Here is a 23,670-nt window from a genome sequence, read left to right as displayed (position 1 = left end):
GACAGGACTGTGAGTGAAAGAAATTTAGTGAAAAGGTGAATTAAATCCATTAAAGTGAAGTGATTTCAATATTCCCCCAAATATTATGTGAAATGATCAAAGAGAGAGGTTGTATTTAGCTTAGCTTGATTTTAAGAATAATGAAGATGTTTTGAAAATGCCATTATAGAAAACTGTGACTTAGAATAAGGTTAAGCGAGCTCTCTATCCCCAGAGGGGGAGCAGTGTTAGGGGGAAATGACCAGAGGGCTCTGAACTCCACCTTCATCAGGACCTCAAGACCTGGAAAGAGAAGAGGAATAAAGGAAAGACATTTGGAAGAAGCAATAGGTGCAGGAGTGACTTAGAAAGGAAGGAAAGGCAGGACCATAGGGGGGAAAAAAGATCAAATATATAAATATAGATAGTTATAGAAATAACAGTTAACCCACATCTGTGACCTTGGGAGAACCACTGCAGTATCCAATGGAGAGAATGTGGTGGAAACAGTGCAGAATTGTAATGCAGTTATCTGATAAACTTGTAAGTCAATATTAAATCACTAATAAAAAAAGAAGTACTGATAAGTAGCAAAAGGTACTGGCTTTCTTAATTAAGTAGAGCAATTTAAGAAACAAAGGTCTAGATGAGACTTTGAAGAAAATTGAAAGTAGAATCTGAGATTCAGTATTTAAACTGACCAGACTAGTTTGAACTGGGAAAAAAAAATCTATTATTCTCATTGTTTTCCCTATTTTATGCTCAATATCAGGCTCTTAAAGATGCTGTCGCATTATTGTCAGAGTGAACAAAACCAAGAATGGTAGTTTGATAACTAAACTGCTCAGAAAAAGTAAAAGTGAATCCGTAACTTTCACTATTTACAATACCATTACTGCTACTACCCCCCATAATAAATTTGAACACAAATTGCTTTAGAATATTTAGGTGACTTGTCTATAAATAACAGTGAGGATTTGAGCACAATTCTGTCTTAATCTACATCTTCAAATTTATTATTGGTGTAGTAGCAGTAACTGTCTTATGATTAGCATTATGGATTTCCTTTTGTTTTTTTCTGAGCAGTTTATCAAACTACCATTCTAGGCTTTCAGACAATAATATGATAGTGTCTTTATTTAAGAGTCTGATAGGGTGGGGGAGATAGCATAATGGTTATGCAAACAGACTCTCATGCCTGAGGCTCTGAAGTCCCAGGTTCAGTCCTCCATATCACCATATGCCAGAGCTGAGCGGTGCTGTGGTATTTCTCTATGTGTTTCTCGCTCTCAAAAATAAAATAAATAAAATATTTTAAAAAGGGCCTGATACTGAATAGGAAGTAGGAAAAACAATTAGAATCACAGTCTACCAGTGAAGCAGGTCTGCAGGTGTCAGTCTTTTTCTCCCCCTCTCTGTCTGCCTCTCCTCTCTCCATTTCTCTCTGCCCTATCCAACAACAAACAACAATAATAACTACAACAATAAAAAACAACAAGGGCAACAAAAGGGGAAATATATATATAAAAGCTGGATGAGGACCTGAGGGCTGACTCACCACGCTTCCTGCCTCCCAAGTGCCAGGTCTTAGGCTTGCTGCCTTGCACTATCTGGGGGCACTGTAGAAAGACGCAAGACGCAAGGCTAAAAACTATGGAATTGCATAGATGGTGGAGCAGTGCTTGCTCCCTTCTCCATCCCCCAGCTCAACCTCTGAACGTGTTGAATGAAAAAACTGGGCCAAGGAGAAGGTCCAGTGGTACAGGGCATGTCTGTGGTCCAGGTTTAACACACACACCCCTACCCCCCCAGGCCCACGTTAACAGGAAGACTGAGAAGCACTATTTGAACTTTTTAAACATTTATTCCCATCTACTTTTATTAAACTCTAAATGTGTTTTACTGTCTATGCTGAAACTCTCATCCCCCACTCAGATACATCTATGCTGTAACTACACAATTTATTTATCATAAACACAGTGGCTTTTGCTCTGACTTTGGCAATGGTGTTTATGCAGCCTGGGGTACCTAGCCCTATCCTCACTGACTAGCTGTGTCTTATTCAGCCAGGACATCAGGGGTTAAAGCATAACTATAATTTCCTCAGGCTTAATTTCCTTAAGCCTAAACATTTTTTATTTTCTCATAGTATTCTAGATTTTTCTTTGCTGGATTTTAACACAATGGATAGTTAAATATTTATAGTTTTAAAGTCTGTGTTCCTAATCAGAATACAAGTTCCATTAGATATAAAAAAATGTTTTCTTTCCCACTGTTTTCAATTTTCTTTTCTTTTTTTATTTTATTTTATTTTATTTATTTATTCCCTTTTGTTACCCTTGTTGTTTTATTGTTGTAGTTATTATTGTTGTTGTCGTCGTTGTTGGATAGGACAGAGAGAAATGGAGAGAGGAGGGGAAGACAGAGAGGAGGAGAGAAAGCTAGACACCTGCAGACCTGCTTCACCGCCTGTGAAGTGACTCCCCTGCAGGTGGGGAGCCGGGTTCGAACCAGGATCCTTATGCCGGTCCTTGTGCTTTGCGCCACCTGCGCTTAACCCGCTGCGCTACAGCCCGACTCCCTCAATTTTATTTTCTAGCTGTCTGACACAAAGCAGATCCTCAAATATATATACACTACCTGCTGCTGAGTGAATAAAGAACCATTATCAAAATCATTTTATATAGAATGCTTACTTAAGTATCTGGTGCAAAGCTACTTTTCTATGTCATAGTTTACAAGTTTCCTTGACTCATGATGCTAGAGTGATAGAAGTGAGAAGAGTGAAGAACGAGAGTGTCACTGTGTTCTGGAAAAAGCTTGTTCTAGGGATGCACCTGCATTCCCGGAGACCTGAGGAGTGCAGGTGCTGTGCCCGCAAAGCTATCTCCATGGCTCTGTTTTGTTTATTTTTGCCTTTTGTTCCTCATGTGCACAGGGGGAACAGAGCTATCTAGCAGTCAAGTAGACGGGTTTGTTGCAGTGTACCTGAGGCAAATTTGGTCCTTTGCCTAATGTAATTAGTACCTTCTGATTCTCCTATATTCTGACATACCTAAAATTGAAGGTGAATATTCTATCAACTCTTTTTTCCTTATTATAAGTTTATGATATAGAAGTAAACAAATACTATTCAAATACAAACTGACATATTCTTCACAGTATGTGATGGCGAGCAACTGAACCACTGTCATTTGCCTTTAACAAAAATTCAAAAGCAAACAAGTGTTATGGAAAGGTTGTAGAGGGAGTAGGACAGTAGGACGGTAGCGCAGCGGGTTAAGTGCACGTGGCACAAAGCACGAGGACTGGCGTAAGGATCCCAGTTAGAGCCTCCGGATCCCCACCTGCAGGGGAGTCGCTTCACAGGTGGTGAAGCAGGTCTGCAGGTGTCTATCTTTCTCTCCCTCTCTCTGTCTTATCCTCCTCTCTCCATTTCTTTCTGTCCCATCCAACAACGATGACAATAATAACTACAACGATAAAAAACCAACAAGGCCAACAAAAGGGAATAAATAAAATAAATATTTTTTTAAAAAGAGGAAAGGTTTTAGAGTAGGCTAAAATGGCAGTTTCAGTGCTCATATTGGAGTTTGCTGGCATGAAGAAATGGAGGTGGTTTAACTAGAAGTTAAACATCTTTTTAGTCTGGAGGACGTATTTAAGTTTCTCTTGTTAATCACAGGATTTAAATTTTAACTACAGAGATATGAAAACAATTAAGATGCAGTGTAATGTGTATATGTTGAGTGGTTACACTCATTAGTCTAGGCACTGGAGGGTCTGTGTTTACTACTATTGAACAGTAGTGATCAAGATGCATGTGTAAACTAGGGAAATAATAAATGCAACAAAATCCAATTTATAAAGTGAAGAAATGAATTATAGACATTGTGTAAAGGAAGAAGAACCTTCTTTCTCTCACTAGATTTTTAGCCTTTCAAATAGAGATTATATCATGGAAAAAACAAACATTAGGACATACTGGGCTACCCTCATTCTTTCTTAGAGCAAATATATGAAGAAATGAGTAACGTTTACAGAGCTCTGAAAGAAGCAGTGGAAGATCTTTAATCTGCAAACATAGTGAAGTATGCCGCAAAGATAGATATCCTTTCCAAACCAATTATTTTGTACAGAGCATTGACAAATAGAAAGCAAACACAAAGTGAAAAGGAAACTAGCTAGGATTCCTAGGAAACTTTAACGTATTTAAAGCAGGTAGGTGTTTTGGATAGATGTGATAGAAATTATATGAAATTTCTTTTAACTTGAAAGTAAATTAGCTTTATTATGTGACACTAGAGAAAAATATAGGTAAAAGAGTTAGTCTAGATCAGTATAATGTCTCATAAGGTCAGGGTTTGACAAAACTCCTCTACTTATGTAAAAGATTAAATTACACGCTTCTGAAAACAAACAAACAAGAAAAGAAAGGCCAGGTAGGGAGTCAGGCAGTAGCGCAGCTGGTTAAGCTCAGGTGGCACAAAGCACAAGGACTGGCTTAAGGATCCCGGGTTCGAGCCCCCGGCTCCCCACCTGCAGGGGAGTCACTTCACAGGCGGTGAAGCAGGTCTGCAGGTGTCTATCTTTCTCTCCCCCTCTCTGTCTTCCCCTCCTCTCTCCATTTCTCTCTGTCCTATCCCATGACATCGATAATAACTACAACAATAACTATAACAATAAAAGAACAAAGACAACAAAAGGGAATAAATAAATAAATTATATATATATAAAAGAAACGCCAGGTAGTGGTATACCTGGTTGAGCATACATCTCTCCATGCATAATGAACTAAGTTCAAGTCCCTGGTCTCCACCTGCCAGGGAGAAACTTCACAAGTCGCGATTCAGTGCTGTAGGAGTCTCCCTGACTTTGTATTCCTGTACTGCTCCTCCCATCTCAGTTTATCTCTGTTTTATCAAGTTAAAAAATTACAATAAGTAAATATAAAATAAAAGAGAAGAGGAAACAAACAAACAAAAAAACTTGTCTTGCCAAGATCTGTCACCCAAAGTTGACAAAGATTTTAAAAAGGCAAAATAGTGATTGAAGATACTCAGTCATGTTTTATATGAGAGTGAACATCATTTTTGTTGAATCCCCATGGAGACTACTTGTCTGAGGGGTGTTGCTTAAGGTGAATTTAGATTTAATTCTTCTCCATTTTCAACACAAGTCTAAAATTATGTGCTGTAGCATTCCATATATTTCTTAGAATTTGCTTTTTCCTAGTAAATGAAATTCCATCCTCACTCTTAAAAACACAAGAAACAGAAAAGCAGTATTTGCCACCTCAGATGAAACCAACTAAAACTGTTAATCAGACGTAGAGTAAGTAGCAAGAACCATCCAAATCTGTGCATTCTCATAGACTAGATCTCGGCTTAGCTTTTATGACTTAATATTGTTTTAGAGTATGGGGGTAAAACTGTGTCAAATGTTGATAATACACATTAAATGTTGATAATACACATTGGTGGTGTTTCCCAGATTAGCACAGGAAAAGGAGCCCAACTAAAACATTTTCTGAAAGAAAAGAAATAGTAGATAATGTGAAAGAATGTGATTTAAAATGATTCAATAAGACATTAAAATTTCCATCCATAAACTACTAATAAAGCAAATCACAAAATGAAATATATACTATCAATGTAATTGTTCATAATGATTTATCAGCTAATGCAAATTCAAAAGAAATATAAGTAAAGTAAGCATACTAGATATTAGATCCTGGTGCATGAAGGTGGAGGAGGACCTAGGCTGGGGGTGAAAGTGTTTTTCAGAAAACTGAGATATTTCACATATGCACCAACAACTGCCCATACTGTAAGCTGTTAACCCTCCTAACAAAATAATATACAAAATCGATTACTTTAATAAGTAAAAAAATTAACTGGGAGTAAAGCAGTTTTTAATATATTAATAATTATATTAATATAACAAACATACTACATAGCTCTGTGAGGTCTGCAGTATTCACACATACAATTTTAGAGCTGAAAAATAGTGAAATGTTTCATTAGATCAAACTGAAGTGCTATGAAAGTAGATTTTTAAAAAGGTTGTCTTAACTGAGTCTATGTTTCTTAAGTGAGATTCTTCCGGGCTAGCTTTGCAGGCAGGAGACCAGGAACTCATGGCGGCATGGTAATACAATTCTTTATTCATGAGTCGGGTATGAGCACATCGGGTTAAGCCCCGTGGTGCCAGACCGCAATGGCCGCCTCCCACTCTGCACACCAGCCCTTCTCCAGGTCGGGACATGGGAGAGAAAAGAGAGGAGAGTGAAACCAGGAACAGAAGTGGCTTTATAGGGTAAAACCGGAAGTGGCAAGTCAGGAACAGAGATGGCTGGGAAAGGGGGTGGATAAAAGAAAGAGTGGGAAGGTAGAAAACTTCTGTAGCAATGGTTGCTACGGTTTTACCTGGTGGGATTAATGTACCCTGCAGGCAGGGCAGGTCTCAAGGTAGAAAGAAGACAGATCAAAGGAATGGGTGGGAATTCCTTCAGGCAAAACATGATTATGTAAATAGGCCATAGTGTCAGCAATGGAGGATGGAGCAGTGTCAGGCTAGCTTCATGAGCGGGAGAGAGAGAGATGACCATGGACTCATGGCTGAGTGGTACGCAGTTCAGTCTTTATTCATGTGGAACGCAGCGCAATCTAAGCTATCTCTAATCACAGTCTTGTTCTTACATATCCTGAGGCGGAAGTGTCAGGTCTGAAGAGGATGTACGTAGGATGGGGGTGGGGAGAAGAAAAAAGCGAGCAAAACAGTGAGGATTAAACCAGTGCCCTGGAGGCAGGGTGGTGCTTAGTTAACAGTGGTTACGTAAATAGAATACAGTGTTAAGCAGGGGGGATTCAACCAATGAAACAGGAGGGGTCTTAGAAGCAGAATTTAGAAGCAGACCAAGAGAGCAGGGGGCTGTCCAACAAGATTCAAGAGTTTATAATATTTGTGACTATAAGAAATTGTTAATTTATGGACTGGAAAGACAGTATAATGGCTATGCAAACAAATTTTGTGCCTGAGGCTCAAAAGCCTGAGGTCCCATGTTCAATCCCCAGCACCAGCATAAGCCAGAGCTAAGCAGTACTCTAGTATTCTCTTTCTTCCTTCCTTCCTCTCTCTCTTGCTCTCTCTCTCTCCTTCTCTTTCTATATCTCTCACTAAAAAATAAAATACTTAAAACATTATAATTTTATATAATAGGTTCCAGAATGTCTCTTTTTTTTCTACAAAAAGCTATTGTTAGAATATGAAAGTAGGTAAATTTATTTAGATGAATGAACCTTCCTTATCAAAGTTTTTTTTTTTTTTTTTTTATAAATTAATCATGAAGAAAAGTGGCAATCTATTGTTGTTGGATAAGACAGAGAGAAATCCAGAGAGGAGAGGAAGCCAGAGAAGGAGAAAGATAGAAACCTGCAGACCTGCTTCCCCACTTGTGAAGTGACTCCCCTGTAGGTGGGGAGCCGGGGGCTTGAACCGGGATCCTTACAGGGGTCTTTTGGCTTTGTGCCATGTGCACTTAATCCGCTGCGCTACCGCCTAGCCCCCCGCGGTCTATTTTTGATTATGTATCCTATCAGAAATTTAAACTGGTTCATCTATCCTCAATGTGCCAGTAAGCAAATCACAGTACATAAATAATGCTAGCTGACACTTTGCTTGGTAGAAATAAATCTCTGAAAAAATCTTACTATGGCAGAAGTTTACTGTTACTTTGTTGGTTGATGTGTCTGACATCAAAAAGCAGAAAAAAAAAAATGCATCCCATAGCTGGAAGCCTTATAATCCAGCATGGCCCCAGTAAAGATTTTTAAACTCTAGCTTTTCAGTATGAAAAAGAAAGGAAACAAAAGTCCAAGGTGGAAATGCATGATAGATAATAATTACAGGCCAGGCCAAGGACAGAAAAATAACAGTCACTGAAAAAAACACAATCTGCAAATGTGTCTTGTTTAGCAAACAGTGTTTTTTTTTTTTTTTTTTTTAATGATTTTGAATTAGAAGCACTTTAGCAGGTCAGCAGGCATTCTAGGTTTTACATCTCTCCTGTCCTTCCCCACACAGTTTCTCAGCAGTGCCTCTACCAATCCTGTTGATGCCTTGCTGAGAACTTGAACAAAAGCACCTTCTGCAGGAGCAGACAGCCCCAAAGCACAGAGCTTGGTGACTAGACAGGGTTGGGATTATCCCCTACCTGCTACTCTTCTCTGAGGAATCATGAAAAGTGAAAGCTAGAGCCCAGTATTCTGGAAATCCTTACGAGTATAGTGTCCCCTCCCAGCCCCCACTTGCCTCAGTCCAAAGATCTTTTACTGCTGATAATGAGTTTCAGTAAGATTCTATCTTTATGATAGCCTTGTAGTCATAGTCGAAGTTGCATGGACAGTAGTAATTTTCTTTCAAAAAGAATATTCATAAATAATTATTCTCTCACTCCACATGGCAGTCTTTGATTATTTTTTCATTTTATTGACACAAATATCAGGAATGAAGGCTTTAACGGTGAGAGACAAATTGATTTATTAATATGAGAAAATTTGCCATGCATTAACTACATCCCACAAAAAATAAGACATTTATATTTAGTCTGTAGTTTAGGGAAATACATTATTGAAAAAAGGGAGAAAGTGGGGAGATGAAGGGAGTGTGAGTGAGAGAGACAAGAATTCAGTCATTTCTGTTCTTAATGAGAAAAAATGACTAATTTCTGCTCTTATGGCTTCCAATTAGCAGGAGATAGATGACACGAGAGGCAGAATGGCATCCCAGTCAGTTATTAGGAATGATGGTGTCATCTTCCTCAGCTCGTCTTGGAGGAAACTTGAAGGAATCACCTTAAGTGAGATAAGCTAGAAAGAGAAGGATGAATATGGGATGAACTCCCTCATGGACAAAACTTAAGAAACAAGAGCAGAAAGAGGAAACATAAAAACTTGAACTGGGTTTGGAACTCTGGGGAAGGAGGGGCTCCTGTGTGTGTGAGGGGAAGGGGAAGGACTTTGGGGTGCTGGTGTGATGTTGGAAAGTGACCAAGTCTGCGGGTGAGAGTGTTTGTAGACACAGATCATGGTGAGATGAGAAATTGTACCCGTGTGCCAACAACTATACTGTAAACCGTTAATCCCTCCAGATTAAACAATAATTAAAAAGAGGCTACTAGGGACACTAGTCCAATGTAAAAAACAAAACAAACCAAACAAACAAAAGGTGAATGTGATGAGATACACAGAAGACAAGAGGGTTGTGATTTGCATATAATTATACTGATATGACCCTTTTGATCATAATTGGTCAGAGTAAATATTACATGCTGGATCATTATCACGATCAACGTAGGATCATTTCTGTAGAAAGATGTTTTGCGTATAATTGAGTTTGTATATAATCGAAAGCAATTTAAATATAAATTGATAATTGGTATAATTTTTCCTTTGAGTAGAACAAGTGAGATAATTAAATAGAATGCTACTGAAAACAAATTTGACTATTAGTAATTCACAGGCCAGAGAGGCCAATTGAAGAGAACTACCAACTCCAAATGTCCTTTTGCTTCTGTGCTCATTTGTTGGTCACTTTTATTATATGATGGCCCAGCATACTAACCACCTAATGTACTCACTTGCTGTCAATCTGTATCTATGTCTGTTTCTCAGAAATGTCTCTGTATGATCCCATAGGCTGTGTCCAGTGGACATAAAATATTTGAACATTGGGAGTCGGTTGGTAGTGCAGCGGCTTAAGCACATGTGGTGCAAAGCACAAGGACTAACTTAAGGATCCCGGTTTGAGCCCCCAGCTCCCCACCTGCAGAGGAATCGCTTCACAAGCAGTGAAGCAGGTCTGCAGGTGTCTGTCTTTCTCTCCCCCTCTCCGTCTTCCCTTCCTCCATTTCTCTCTGTCCTATCGAACAATGATGACATCAATAACAATAATAATTACAACAACAATGAAAAACAACAAGGGCAACAAAAGGGAAAATAAATAAATAAATAAATATTTTAAAAAAATATCTGAACATTGACAATCTATGACTTAATCTAATCTATCAGGTGTTTAAGTTCATAATATATATGGCAAGTAGTTCAGATAGAGTTGTTGGTATGTGCCGGGCTAACTACATGGGCGGGAGAGAGATGATCAGGGTCTCATGGTTGAGCTGGGATGCAATGCTGTGCTGTGCCGTGCTGTGCTGTGCCGTGCCATGCCATGCTGCCACGCTGGCTTTATTCATCTGCATTTATACTCATTTGCATTTATACCAGGAAGGAAGTGGTCAGGTGTAAAAACAGGGTGTGACGTAGAGAGGGTGGAGCAAAAAGAGAGTGCAAACCTATGGGGATTAAAAGGTGGAAAACAGGGTATGACTAAGAGGGGTGGCAGAGAAAAAGAACTTGAACCAGTGGGGATTAAAACAATTAAAACAATGATTATGCAAATAGACCACAGCGTTAAGCAATACAAGCGAACCTAACGTGATGATCAAAACAGAAGGTCTTACAAGCAGAATTAGAAGCAGACCAACAGGTATAGTTATACAGAGGAGATTGTGCTGTAATTTTTCTTTTCTTGAAGTACTTAAAAAAAAAAACTTCAAAGACATATTTTTTTAAATCCCTAGAGGTAATTTGGAGGTGTGATTTTTGGCCTACTGGGAGTTCTGTGGAATAAAAGTTAGTGCTTCATTTAAGCTTGCCTTTACCTATTAATCTATTGGTGGATTTACAGATTTCTTCTTTCAGTTTTATCCCTAAGGTAGCATATTACCCTTATAATGAGAGAATAAAAGAGCTCTATTATGGGAAGAAATATGCACTACTAATGGGTTTCCAGCCAGCTATCACACTATCATCAAATGTGGTCTGTCGTGGTGAATGAAAGTTTGAATGGGAAATGAAGCTCCCACACTGACTGTGGAAGTGCAGTGGGTCATTTTGTTCTTTAATGCCATGCTTCACTGGACACACTTCACAGAGCAGTGAATCAAGCTTAAAACAAGCAGCCTTTACTCTAATGACAGCAGATGATGCAGCAGAGGTGAATGATAAGTGTTAGCCATCTTAACTTTCTCTGGCAGTGCTCCCTCTCAGGTACCCGACAGACAATTGACAAAGTGCATATGCTGTTTTACAGATTGGAACTTGGGATCCAGCCAGTGGCCTGAATATGACAGAAAGTCAAAAAGGAAAGCCAGCCAACATCACAGATTCTCTATCCAATCGTTCTTTGATCGTTACCACCATTTTGGTAAGTGATTTGTTTTTACATTCTTTTTAGATAAATGTAGGTAAACAGAGTGGATTTTAAAAAAAGAGCATTATAATTGGGATGGTAATGAACAGAATGCAATGTATTTGACAGTTATTTACAATGTCTGTATGATTGATGAGTCCATGTTGATTGGGTCAGAGCTTATTTTGCTAGTTTTCAGTAAAGTGAGTTTTATTACTGGTTAGACTGCTTATGCTGCTTAATAAAATAGCTTCACATATACTATGGATAATAGCATTTCTATTATTTTTTTATTGTTGTAATTGATGTTGTCATTGTTGGATAGGACAGAGAGAAATGGAGAGAGGAGGGGAAGACAGAGACGGGGAGAGAAAGACAGACACCTGCAGACCTGCTTCACCGCCTGTGAAGCGACTCCCCTGCAGGTGGGGAGCCGGGGGCTCAAACCAGGATCCTTATGCTGGTCCTTGCGTTTTGCGCCACGAGTGCTTAACCCACTGCACTACCACCTGACTCCCTAAATCATTGTATTTCTAAACAAAATTGTTTACTGTTGAGGGATTATCAGTGAGGATTTGAAAAAAAAAAAACAAAAAACCCCCCCTGGACATTCTGCTGCATAAATATGTTAGGAGCTGTAGGTGAGCTTTGCGTCTGCAAATAACTTCAGAAGACACGCCATTTACTTTGCAGGAGTTTTGTGATAATTATATTTTAACTTTGCCTTCAGTGTAACTGTTTTTATCATGGGGAATCACTTTTACTTTTCTAATTTACTCATTAAGGAAATCAACAAATGCTTGTTTATGCCTGAATTTTTTTTTTTACTACCAACAGAATTAAATTAATGCTGATAAGGTAGATATTTTTACCTCTCTTATAATTATATATTCCATTTCAGTTAGCTCACACAGTAGTATTTATTTATGTCCACTATTCCATTTGCTGGTGGGATTTTTTTTTTAATTTTTAAAATGTCTTTACTTATTTTCCCTTTTATTGCCCCCCCTTTTCATTGTTGCTGTAGTTATTGATGTTGTCGTTGAGTTATTGATGTCGTCGTTGTTAGCTGCACAGTGAGAAATGGAGAAAGGAGAGGAAGACAGAGAGGGGGAGAGAAAGACACCTGTAGACTGGCTTCACTGCTGGTGAAGCGAAGCCCCTGCAGGTGGGGGAGTTGGGGGCTTGAACTGGAATCCTTACACAGGTCCTTGTGCTTAGTGAACCGTGCACTTAACCCACTGTGCTACCTCCCAACTCTCTGCTGATGGGAATTTTAATTTTAGGATAAGCAAAAAACTCATATTATTTAGTCAGTTTCTTCCACCTATAGAAACTTATCAAGACTAGTTCTTAGGTTTCTTTAGATAGGCAATAAGAAGGTGAGATTAAAAAAAAAGAAGAATGTGCGATTAATGGTCAGAGTAAACCATCAGACACTTTTAGCATTAGTATAGCTTCTGAATTTGGTTTACAGTGACAAGTAAAGCCAAGTGGAATGTTTCATTCAGTCCCGTTAAGGATGCCGGCTATCTAGTCATGCCAGAAAGTCTCCTAATCATGAAACAGTGTTGATAATCATGAAATGACAAAGATGGAAGTTTATGATATATATTTTTAAATCAGTCCCTTGTTAAGAACCTCAGTGAATACTTGTTCTTTATCTATCATAACCAAAATTTCTGACTCCAATTTTACTTAAATTTATCATCTCTCTCTCTCTTTTTTCAAAGATAACACTCATACTTACCAATCCACAAGTCAGGCGAATATCAGCAAACTTTTTCTGCTGATATGTCCTGAATTTTATTAACACTTGCTAGACTTTTAAATCAGTCGTATGACTATTCCTTCTGCCTACAGTCTTCTCCCCTTTTGCAATGAGTGCTAGTCCCTACTATAAACATCTTTTTTTTTTTTCTGTTACTGTGCTTATAGGTCTTCATTAAATCCAAGTTGATGATTAAAAAATTTGACTCTAATGTCCAAAGCCTTCTGCAAGTGTGTGCTTTGCTACCTTTCTGTCCTCACTTTATGACTCTGTTTCAGGGATGTTGTGCTGCACGTAAACAAGCATGACCAGTTGCTTGGTACTGAGATGGAGTCAGCTGTTCTCTTTGCGTGCAAAAGATTTCTTGCCATTTCTGAGATATAATAATAAGCATACTGATTCTGAATAGCAGAAAGTATAATATCTCAGAAATGGCAAGAAATCTTTTGCACGCAAAGAGAACAGCTGACACAGACTCAGTACTTTCCGCAATTAAGAATCAGTATGCTTATTATGCTCTGCTTTGATTATCTCGTGCGTCTACTGTTCTCCCACACATCACCAAATGTCAATGGACTCATACACACACACACACACACACACACACACACACACACCCCTCCCTGTGTCCTCCTTGAACCAGTCAAGCTTCCAAATGCCTTATTTTATGGCTTCAAAGTTTGGCTCATTTTTCACATTCCCCAGTGAGAGTTTCATTCATCCTTCTGTGAAACTTGCAGATTTCTCCACTTTGTTGCATATATTGTGTCAGAAAAGTCATTACTCATTTTTGCATTAAAAAAAAAAAAAAGAACAGAAAAATGCCTCATGGCTTTTCTGATGGCCCATTGTATTGGGGATGGAGTATATCTACTTTATGAATTATAGCACTCTTTAGTGAGACTCACAATATATCTGTATTTCAGAAAATGTGTATATATCTTTGTTTTCATTTGACACACACACACACTGATGATCAGATTTTACATTTTTTGATATTTCACTGTTGAGAAAGATGGCCTTGAGAATAACATTCACTGAATAAGTACTTGTCAAATTAAATTAAATGAGTATTACTTGATCAAATGAAAAATTAGAGGAAGGTAACCACCTTCAAATGACTACACTTAGATGTTTTTTAAGTTCAGTCTATTAAAAACTTCTTGATCAAACAAAACAAGTGATTATGATGCATATAACTAAAATGTCAAATCAGCGATGGAACACACACTAACTTTACATTTATCTTTTGTAGTTTATCTACTGATTTACAGATATTCTGATACTTATTAGAAGGAAAACACCTTGTTTTTGATAATATGTAATGGGAAGAATTATTTTTCTGTATATTCTGATCACAAAGTATCCAAAGTCAAGAAAAGATGTGGAATTCTGTTATTCTTTTTACATAAGTCTTTGCTTGACTTAACATTAGTATTTAATTTAAGGTATTCATTTAATAAGAAGTTTGACCATCTAGCTTATATTATGGTAATTTTGTCCCTTACTTGAAAAATCTCAGAAGAGATTCTGGCTGCTCTGGGAAGAATGACATCTCCACAATGAGAAGTACTCCAATGATTTATGTTGTGTTTCTTACAAAAATCATAAGTATCATAGAGTTTGATATTTCTACTGTGTTAATCATGATCAACCCAAGTTTCCATGACTTTAATGTATATATGTACTTTTATTTACTTCTTTTATTTGACATTATATATATATATATATATATATATATATATATAAAATGATGGTGATGTACCAAGAATTTTATTAAATGGAGTACTTAATAAAATAGATAAAATGTCAGTACTCTTACAGCTTAGAAACTGGAAAGGACAGTGACCCTGGGTCCATACTCCCAGAGGGTTAAAGAATAGAAAAGCTATCAAGGGATGGGATGGGATACAGAGTTCTGGTGTTGGGAATTGTGTGGAATTGTACTCCTCTTATCCTATGATTTTGTCAGTGTTTCCTTTTTATAAATAAATGAATTTTTTAAAAAGAAAAAAACTGGAAAGGACTCTAATGGTGTGATACCTTTTATAAAAGGTGTATAGTCATCACGAAGCCACTGAGCCCCACTTATAACCGTAGTGGAAGAAAATGTAGAGAATTTGAGAGGTGAACCCCCCTAAGGAGTGTAATAATTCAGCAGGCCAGGGCCAGTAAGGGTTGGAGGTTTGATTCTTGACGCTCGCTGACAGAGGCCAGAACTAAGCTGAGCTTCAGTTACAAGAAGAAAAATCTCTGGCTGAATGACACTCTGTTTTGGGGCCAGCAGAATAGCTCACTGGTCATTTAAAATCCAGATGTTTCCACTGCTTTAGAGGAATTTTTAGTCCTGTGGTGTCTTTCTCTGATTTTTTTTTCCAGAAAAAAGTCAGCCTAGAATGGTGAAGCCCCCAAGAGTAAAAACAAAACTATGAATAGCAGAATTTCAACCAGTCCGTTCAGACAATCTGAGAAACCGAAACTATAAAAATAGCACTATTTCCTTCTACTGCGAAATTTAACAACTATAATTTATGAGCCAAATGGCATGTTGATTGATAATAGTTCATCTAAAAATCAATGTTTGTCAGCCAGAAATTCCACATATACAAGAATACTGGGTACTGTCTTGGTGTATTCCCAAAGACGTAGACATCACCCTCTATAAAAGTCAAGATTTGGGCCAGGAAGATAGCATAATGACTATACAAAACCTTTATGCCAGAATCCCCAGGGTCCCGTTTAATTCCTGTTTCTACCATCATAAGCCAGAGTTGAACAGTGGCTCTGGTACAAAAGTAAAAAAAAGAAAAAGGTTAAGATTTAGTATGTGTTTGCTTGGAATTTGTCTGTCCTTCAGTTATCTTCTGTTGGAGAACCCTTAATTATAATGACTACCATTTTTCTGCTGAACTGTTTATTTTTCCTTTATTGGAGGGTTAATATTTTATATTTGACAGTAAATATGATAGTTTGCACATGCATAACATTTCTCTCTTTTCCACATAACAATACAACCCCCATGAGGTCCTCTGTCATCCTTTTCCAGGACCTGAACTCTCCCCCCCCACCCACCCCCCACCCCAGACAGAGTCTTTGACTTTGGTGCAGTACACCAACTCCAGTGAGCTATCTTTCTTAATTACTAAGAGCTATGTATTATACCAGATATGCCAGAAATTTCTTGCTGTCTTTAGTTCTGTCTGCAGCCTCCAGGGGATGTTATGGCCATGTCATGGTGAACACAGATAGTTGTGCCTACATCCTGGGGGTAAGGTCAGGATTTACAGAGCAAACGTGTAGAATCTGATATAACCATTAGAAATGGAGAAAACCTCTAATTGTGACTTTGAGATGTTTATGTATAACCGTAAGATGTTTATACTTGACATAGTTGTATGCACACATACCTGATATACAGGACAGTGAGCCCATGTAAGATATTTAGACATTAGAGATTTAGGAGGCAGACACAGGCAGAAGATTAGGAGACATTTCGCCAGAATCTCAGAATCTCATGGTGCCTGTGCAGGTGACACTCTCATCCCTGTGTGCTTAGCCAGGTGAGTCAAGGCCTGGCCTCTGGCCCTCTCACTCCTGTTGGTGTGCTCAAGTTTATTTCTCAGCTCTGAGATGCAAACCCAACTCTGCTTCCCTGAGAGCACGTGGTTATTTGTTAATAATCTTCTCTTTATTTAGCACTCAATCTCTTTTAATCACAGCACTTTTTTTTTCTGAGCAATTATATTAAAGCAATTAAATGAGACAAGCTCATTCCCCCCAATAGACTTTAAGGTAAATATTTTTGCTTATAAATGTTTCTTAGTCCCATTCAACACCACAGCCTAGTCCTGATTCAGTATAGAGAGGACATATACAGAATGCCATAGACTGAATTAATTTTAGAAAGCACTGTACATTTTGTAACATTAAATTTTATTTTTCAACAGAATACCATAGACTGAGTTAATTTTAGAAACCACTATTCATTTACTAACATTATTTTTCAATTGTGAATTACTAAGAAATGAATATTCTAGTAAGTTAATTAGTATTTTATCATACAATTTCAAAGTTTATGTCCTTTCACCTTCAGATTTATATTTGAAACTCAGGTCTACGTATATCTTCTGAGTATTCCTCAGATTATTTTTCTGCTCTTCAAAATCACAGTTTAAATGCAGGTAAGAATCTCTTTGGGGTCCTGCTGCATAATGAAATTGTAGCCAGGTGTCAATTATGCATAGAAATAGTCAAAATGTAGATTTCTAACCACCAAAAATAAAGCTTTTAGAGAATACTGTGTTTTTTTTTTTTTAAAAAAATTTTATTTATAAAATGGAAACACCAAGTCCACAGGATAAGATGGGTACAATTCCCATCCCCAGAACTGCACACCCCACCCCGTCCCTTGAAAGCTTTCCTTTTTTTTTTTTTTTTTTTTGCCTCCAAAGTTATTGCTGGGGCTTGGTGGGTGAACTATGAATCCACTGCTCCTGGAGGCTCTTTTTCCCCTTTTGTTGCCCTTATTATTTATCGTAGTTATTGCTATTATTGTTCTTATTGCTGTCATTGTTGTTGGATAGGACAGAGAGATATCAAGAGAGGAGGGGAAGACAGACAGGGGGATAGAAAGATAGACACCTGCAGACCTGCTTCACCATTTGTGAAGTGCCCCCCTGCAGGTGGAGAGCTGGGGGCTCGAACAGGGTCTTTTTGTCAGTCCTTGCACTTGGCTCCATGTGCGCTTAACCAGCTGAACTACTGGCTGGCCCCAAAGCTTCCCTATTTTTTATCCCTCTGGGAGCATGGACCCAGGGTCATTATGGGTTGCAGAAGGTGGAAGGTCTGCCTTCTGTAACTGCTTCCTTGCTAAACATGGGCGTTGGCAGGTTGATCCATACTCCTGGTCTGTCTGTCTCTAGAATACTGTGTTCTTATATTTTAGTTCAGCTCTGCTTATTGTTATGAATCTATTAGCAATGGGCAGTACTGAGTAATTGAGTATTTAGGTTCATATAGAGAATGCCGATTTTTCCTCGCTTTTCTGAGTACTTCCCACTTTGCCACTTCTATATAGAAATTTGCTTTTCTCTATCAGAAGATTACCAGCACTTAAACAACACTGCCTGTGCTCTTTCCCTTGGTGACCAGTAGCAAGCTCACTAGTGTGTGCAAGTGACTATGACTTTCATTTCTATCTCGGAAAATCACATACTCTTAAGAGGCTCCTTCTTATCTAGTTGTTCAATCAGTTTAACAAATGTGTTAGTATATGCAGCTTCATCCCATTTTTATTTGCCTAGCACTTCCTGATAGGTTTCAGTACAGTTTACTTGCTTAGGCTTGAAAAGTTTGATTGTTGTAATCCACAGATGCAGAAAGCTTATCTGTAAGCAGACTCCCAGGGACAATAGAGAGAAGCACAGCACAAAAGAGAGGAGTGACCAATGGGATCATCCCCTAAAGGGTTCTGCAGATTTCTCCTTGACATTAACAAAAGCAGATGTCTGGGGCTCCGAATCTGCTGCTGCAATAGATTTACCCTCCGATGCTTCTCTTTTCATTGCTGCAGAAGCGGTGTCAAGCACATGGTTTTTAGACAGCTGCGGGCATTCAAGCTTGGAAACCTAGACACACAGCTCCGCAGAGAAAGATTGCCAGCCCTTTACACCATTTAAACAGTTTTAAACATGAACCGAGACCTAGTAAGATCAAAATAGTTTTAAGGGATAGATGGTAGGTGCTCAGGGATAAGCACTACTTACACTCAGATTAACATGTGAATTGAGTGCCTCATTCAAACTTAATTTTCTCGAACCCCCCATGCCTGTCACCCACCTGTTCAAAGGAAACTAAACTTGCTTCGTAATAATGTTTATTACTTTATTTCAGAGATGATGATGACACTACGTTCTCCCTTTCTTTCTTTCTTTTAATTTTTTTTTTTCTTCCAGGGTTATTGCTAGGGCTCAGTGCCTGCACTACAAATCCACGGCTCCTAAAATGGAGGCATTTTCCCCCCTTTTGTTGCCCTTGTTTGTTTTTTTTTAATCATTGTGGTTATTATTATTCTTGTCATTGATGTCATTTTTGTTGGATAGGACAGGGAGAAATGGAGCGAGCGAGGAGGGAAGACAGAGAGGAGGAGAGAAAGACAGACACCTGTAGACCTGCTTCACCACTTGTGAAGTGACTCCCCTGCAGGTGGGGAGCCGGGGGCTCCAGCAGGGATCCTTACGCTGGTCCTTGCGCTTTGTGCCACCTGCGCTTAACCTGCTGCGCTACCGCCTGGCCCCCTAATCCCTTCCCTTTCATTCTTGCTCTAATAGTTCAGTTCATTTTATTTAAAACAACTGCACATATTCTTTTAGACCTCCACTTTAGCTAGATTTATCCAAACCTTGTTTTATTTTTTTTTGAAATCACTATTTTGAGGAAAATAATGATTAACAAGACAGTTGTAGCATGAATAAAGCTTCTCACTCCCCATGACAGGTGCCACCACAACACACCTTCTGATAACAGTAGTCTCCCTCCACCAAGTGCACTGGGCCCCCCAGAATGTCTCAAGCCTCCCCTGCTTCCCTCCACCCCGTCTTCAGTTCTGCTGCACTGGACCACAAGCAGGCTTAGCTTCACCTTATACTTTCCCTTTCTTTATTTCTGTAGTCCCACCTCTGACTGGACTTAACCAAAGCTCATCTTTCTCACTCTGGTTTATCTCATTCAGTATGATTCCTTCAAGTTCCAACTGACTAGTATCCCATTGTGTATATATATACCACAAATTTCGGGCTGGGCACAACACATGTTACAATGTGCGACAACAGGGGTTCAAGCCACCGGTTCCCCACCTGGATGGGGAAAGCTTTGCAAGTAGTAAAGTAGTGTTGTGGGTGTCTCTCTCTCTCTCTTTCTCTCCCCTACCCTATCAATTGCTGGCCATCTCTCTCCAATAAATAAAGATTTAAAAGGCAAAGCTTACAAAATTAAAACACACACACAGACACACACACACACGTCACAGCTCTCTTAACGGTTCATCTACCCTTGGAAGTATGGGTTATTTTCATATATGGGCTGTTAGAAGTAGTGCTTTATGAACAACAGAGATTTTGTTTTCACCATTGGAGTGTATCCCAACAGGGAGAAATACATGAGCAATAACAAGTTAACTAAATGTGTGCTTAATAATCTGTGTATGCTTTGAATTTCATAAACTGTATTTTAAAGAGAATAATACATGGAATAAATAATAAGCCCTATTTTATGGGCTGACTTAAAACAAGAGATACTGAAATTTGTTATAACTAGAGGATCGTTTTACATATATCATATAAATTGTAGTATATTAAGATACTTTATATCATTTATATGTGTATTTTTATAAAACTATTAGTCTCTTTGTTACATTACTGTCTGTTGCCACCAGGGCAATAAATATTGCTGAGGCTTAATGCGTGCAGAACAAACCCACTGCTTTGGGCAGTGATTTGGTTCCTTTTGTTGATAGAGATAAAGAAGTTGAGGAGGGAAGGAGAGATGGAGAGGGAGAGAAAGAGAGAAAGGAAAAGGCTTACCTCTATCACTACTTCACCGCTCCTGAAGCTCCCCCCCCCCCCCCCCCGCAGGAAGGGACTGCGGACTAGAACTCAAGTCTTTTCATGGTACCTGTGCGTGACACAGTGTGTGTACCACTCCCCAGCACCCCCATTCCATTATTCCTTGCTATAGGCAAGATACGTTTCTTTCTGAATTATTTTATTTGAAAAATAATATTTACAAGACAGCTGTCATGTGAATGAAGTCTGTTGCCCTATGATAGATATCTGCACACTACCTCCACCACAAACTTCAATCCTCTTTTTCCGTCTTGTCCTGGGTCAAACAATACCTGTGTTCACTCTCCCCTCCCGTTGCGTCACAGAACCCTAGGCTTTTCTGCAGTGGATCATATCTAGTCCAAGTCTCACCCTGTCTTTTCCTTTTCTTCCCTTCTTTCTTAAGTGCCGCTGGTAAGAGAAATACAGTATTTGTCCTTCTCCTTCTGACTTAACTCACTGAATAGGACACCTTCAAGTGTCATTGAAGATGTGACAAAGGAGATTTCATCTTTTCTTTCCATTGTGTATATATATATATACCCCAAGTTTCCTTTCTTTCAATGCAATTTCTTTTTTAGTTAAGGATAGAGAAGAAGAGAAAAACAGTGAAAGAAACTATAGCACTGAAGCTTTCTTCAATGCCGTAGGGAACGGATATCAGCCTGGGTCCCACACAAGACAAAGCAGCACACTATACAAGTAGCTGTTTTTTCTGGACTCTCAACTTTCTTAACCAATTAAAGAAATTCGAGTTGCTTCGAAGCTTGAGCTATTGGAAATTGTGCTGCAGGAGTTGGGCAGTAGGGAAATGGGTTAAGCGCTCGTGGCGTAAGAATCCTGGTTCAAGCTCCCAGCTCCCCACCTGCAGGGGAGTCGCTTCACAGGCGGTGAAGCAGGTCTGCAGGTGTCTGTCTTTCTCTCCCCCTCTGTCTTCCCCTCCTCTCTCCATTCCTCTCTGCCCTGTCTAACAGTGACGACATCCACAACAACAACAGTAATAGCTACAACAACAATAAAAAACATAGGGCGACAAAAGGGAAAATAAAGAAATAAATATAAAAAAATAAAAAATAACTTAAAAATAAGTTGTGCTGCTATAAATAAAGGTATACATAGATTTATTGGGGCATTTTTTTATTTCTTTGGTAAATCTCCAGAAGAGGAATTACCAAATCATAGGCTTAGTCCATTTCTAATCTTCTGAGAAATCTACAAACTCTTTTAAACAGGAGTTGAAACAATTTATATCCCCAAAACAGTATAGAAGTGTTCTGTTCACATCCTTGCCAGCACTAGTATCAGTCCATTCATATGTATATTTTCACAGTTGGGAAGTGGTATTTTATCATTGTCTTTATATGCATTCTGTGCATAATCAAATGACTTGTAACATTTTTCCATGTGTTTATTGACCATATGTGTATCATTTTTGGTGACAATTCTGTTCATGTCCTCGCCCCAATTTAACGGGTTTGTTGTTGTTGCCGAATTCTATGAACTTTGGTTCCTAGCCTTTTGACTGAGGTATGGCATATAGAGCTCTCTCCTATTTGGTAAGGTCTTTGTACTGGTTCCTTCTGCTGTGTAAAACTGCTTAATTTGATTTGGCCATTTTGTTGGCTTGTTTGCTTTCTGAGCGCACTACTTAGTTCTGGCTTACACTGATGCTGTGGACTGAACTTGGGAATTCTGTTCATGTTTTCCTTTCTGTATTGTATGTTTTCTGATCTAATTCCCAGTCTTTGATCCATGGAGTTGGGAAAGTGGAGCAAGAAAGACACCTACAGTTCTGTTTAAACATTTGTCCACCCTGCAGGTGGGGACAGGGGACTGGAAACGGGTCCTTGCACACTGTAGTGTGTCTAGTCAGCCAGGGATGTCACCACCTGGCCCTGATATCTCAAACACTTGAAATCCTATATTCACAACCCTTATACCAGAAAACTAGTCTAGCCACAGGCCCTTTGGAATATAACTAAAATATGCCTACTAGCTATCTACAAAACGGAGAGAACCTCCCCCCCCCCCCCCACCAACTCTTCATCTGCACTATTCCAGCCTTTAGGTTCATGATTAGTCACAGCTTGTTTGGCTTTATATGTTAACTCTTTTCAGCCAACAGGTTTCAGATGCCAGCATGATGCCAGTCAGACTTCCCTGGACAGACAACCCCACCAGTGTGTCCTGGAGCTCAGATTCTCCAGATACCCTGCCCCACTAGGGAAAGAGAGAGGCAGACTGGGAGTATGGATCCACCTGTCAACGCCCATGTTTAGCGGGGAAGCAATTACAGAAGCCAGACCTTCCACCTTCTGCATCCCACAATGACCCTGGGTCCATGCTCCTAGAGGGTTAAAGATTAGGGAAGTGCTTCACAGGCGGTGAAGCAGGTCTGCAGGTGTCTGTCTTTCTCTCCCCTCCTCTCTCCATTTCTCTCTGTCTTAACGATGACAACAATAATAACTACAACAATAAAACAACAAGGGCAACAAAAGGGAATTAATAAAATAAATAAATATTTTAAAAAAGAATAGGAAAGCTATCAGGGGAGGAGATGGGATACGGAGTTCTGGTGGTAGGAATTGTGTGGAGTTGTACCCCTCTTATCCTATGGTTTTGTCAGTGTTTCCTTTTTATTAGTAAAATAAAAAATGAAATAAAATAAGAATGTTAGCCTCTCATTGAGGCTAACAGAGAAGTGAGCTAAAGTAATTGCTGAGTGAGGTATCTTTTTTTAAATGAGTTTTACTAAATGGGGAAATTAAAGTGGGATTTTAAAGGCATTGTACCTGCAGAAAAGAAGAAAGACATAGTAACAATGAAGAACCAGGTCTGAAATTTCTTGTTGATGGGTTAGATGTGGACCATGACTAGTGGAGAAGTATGGATGAGGAACCCCTGGTTAAAACCTGGTAGGGAAGGGCTTAGATTTTCCCGGAGAACATGATTGAGATATTGGGAATGAAGATGATGAGTCTTGGTTGGTTATATGGTGATGGGGATGTAGAGCCAAATTTTGATTATTCATGTAAATGGATAATAAATTAGGCTGAGAAATGCAATGCA

At 38.9% G+C, this 23,670-nt stretch overlaps 1 protein-coding gene across 5 annotated transcripts in view; it reads left to right on the top strand.

Moving 5' to 3' along the window:
* Positions 1–23,670, top strand: part of GRIK2 (glutamate ionotropic receptor kainate type subunit 2) — a 653,698-nt gene that overhangs the window by 425,790 nt on the left and 204,238 nt on the right. For all 5 annotated transcript variants that reach the window (XM_007523908.3, XM_007523909.2, XM_060190711.1 and 2 more), the window contains exon 9: positions 11,131–11,244. In XM_007523908.3, coding sequence (XP_007523970.1) covers positions 11,131–11,244 — 114 coding nt within the window. The remainder of the gene's footprint in view (positions 1–11,130; positions 11,245–23,670) is intronic.

This window comes from Erinaceus europaeus, chromosome 4 (assembly GCF_950295315.1).
Source record: "Erinaceus europaeus chromosome 4, mEriEur2.1, whole genome shotgun sequence".
Classification (NCBI taxonomy): Eukaryota; Metazoa; Chordata; class Mammalia; order Eulipotyphla; family Erinaceidae; genus Erinaceus; species Erinaceus europaeus.
The sequence above is the reverse complement of the archived record's forward strand: the minus strand, read 5'-3'. Positions and strand labels throughout refer to the sequence as shown.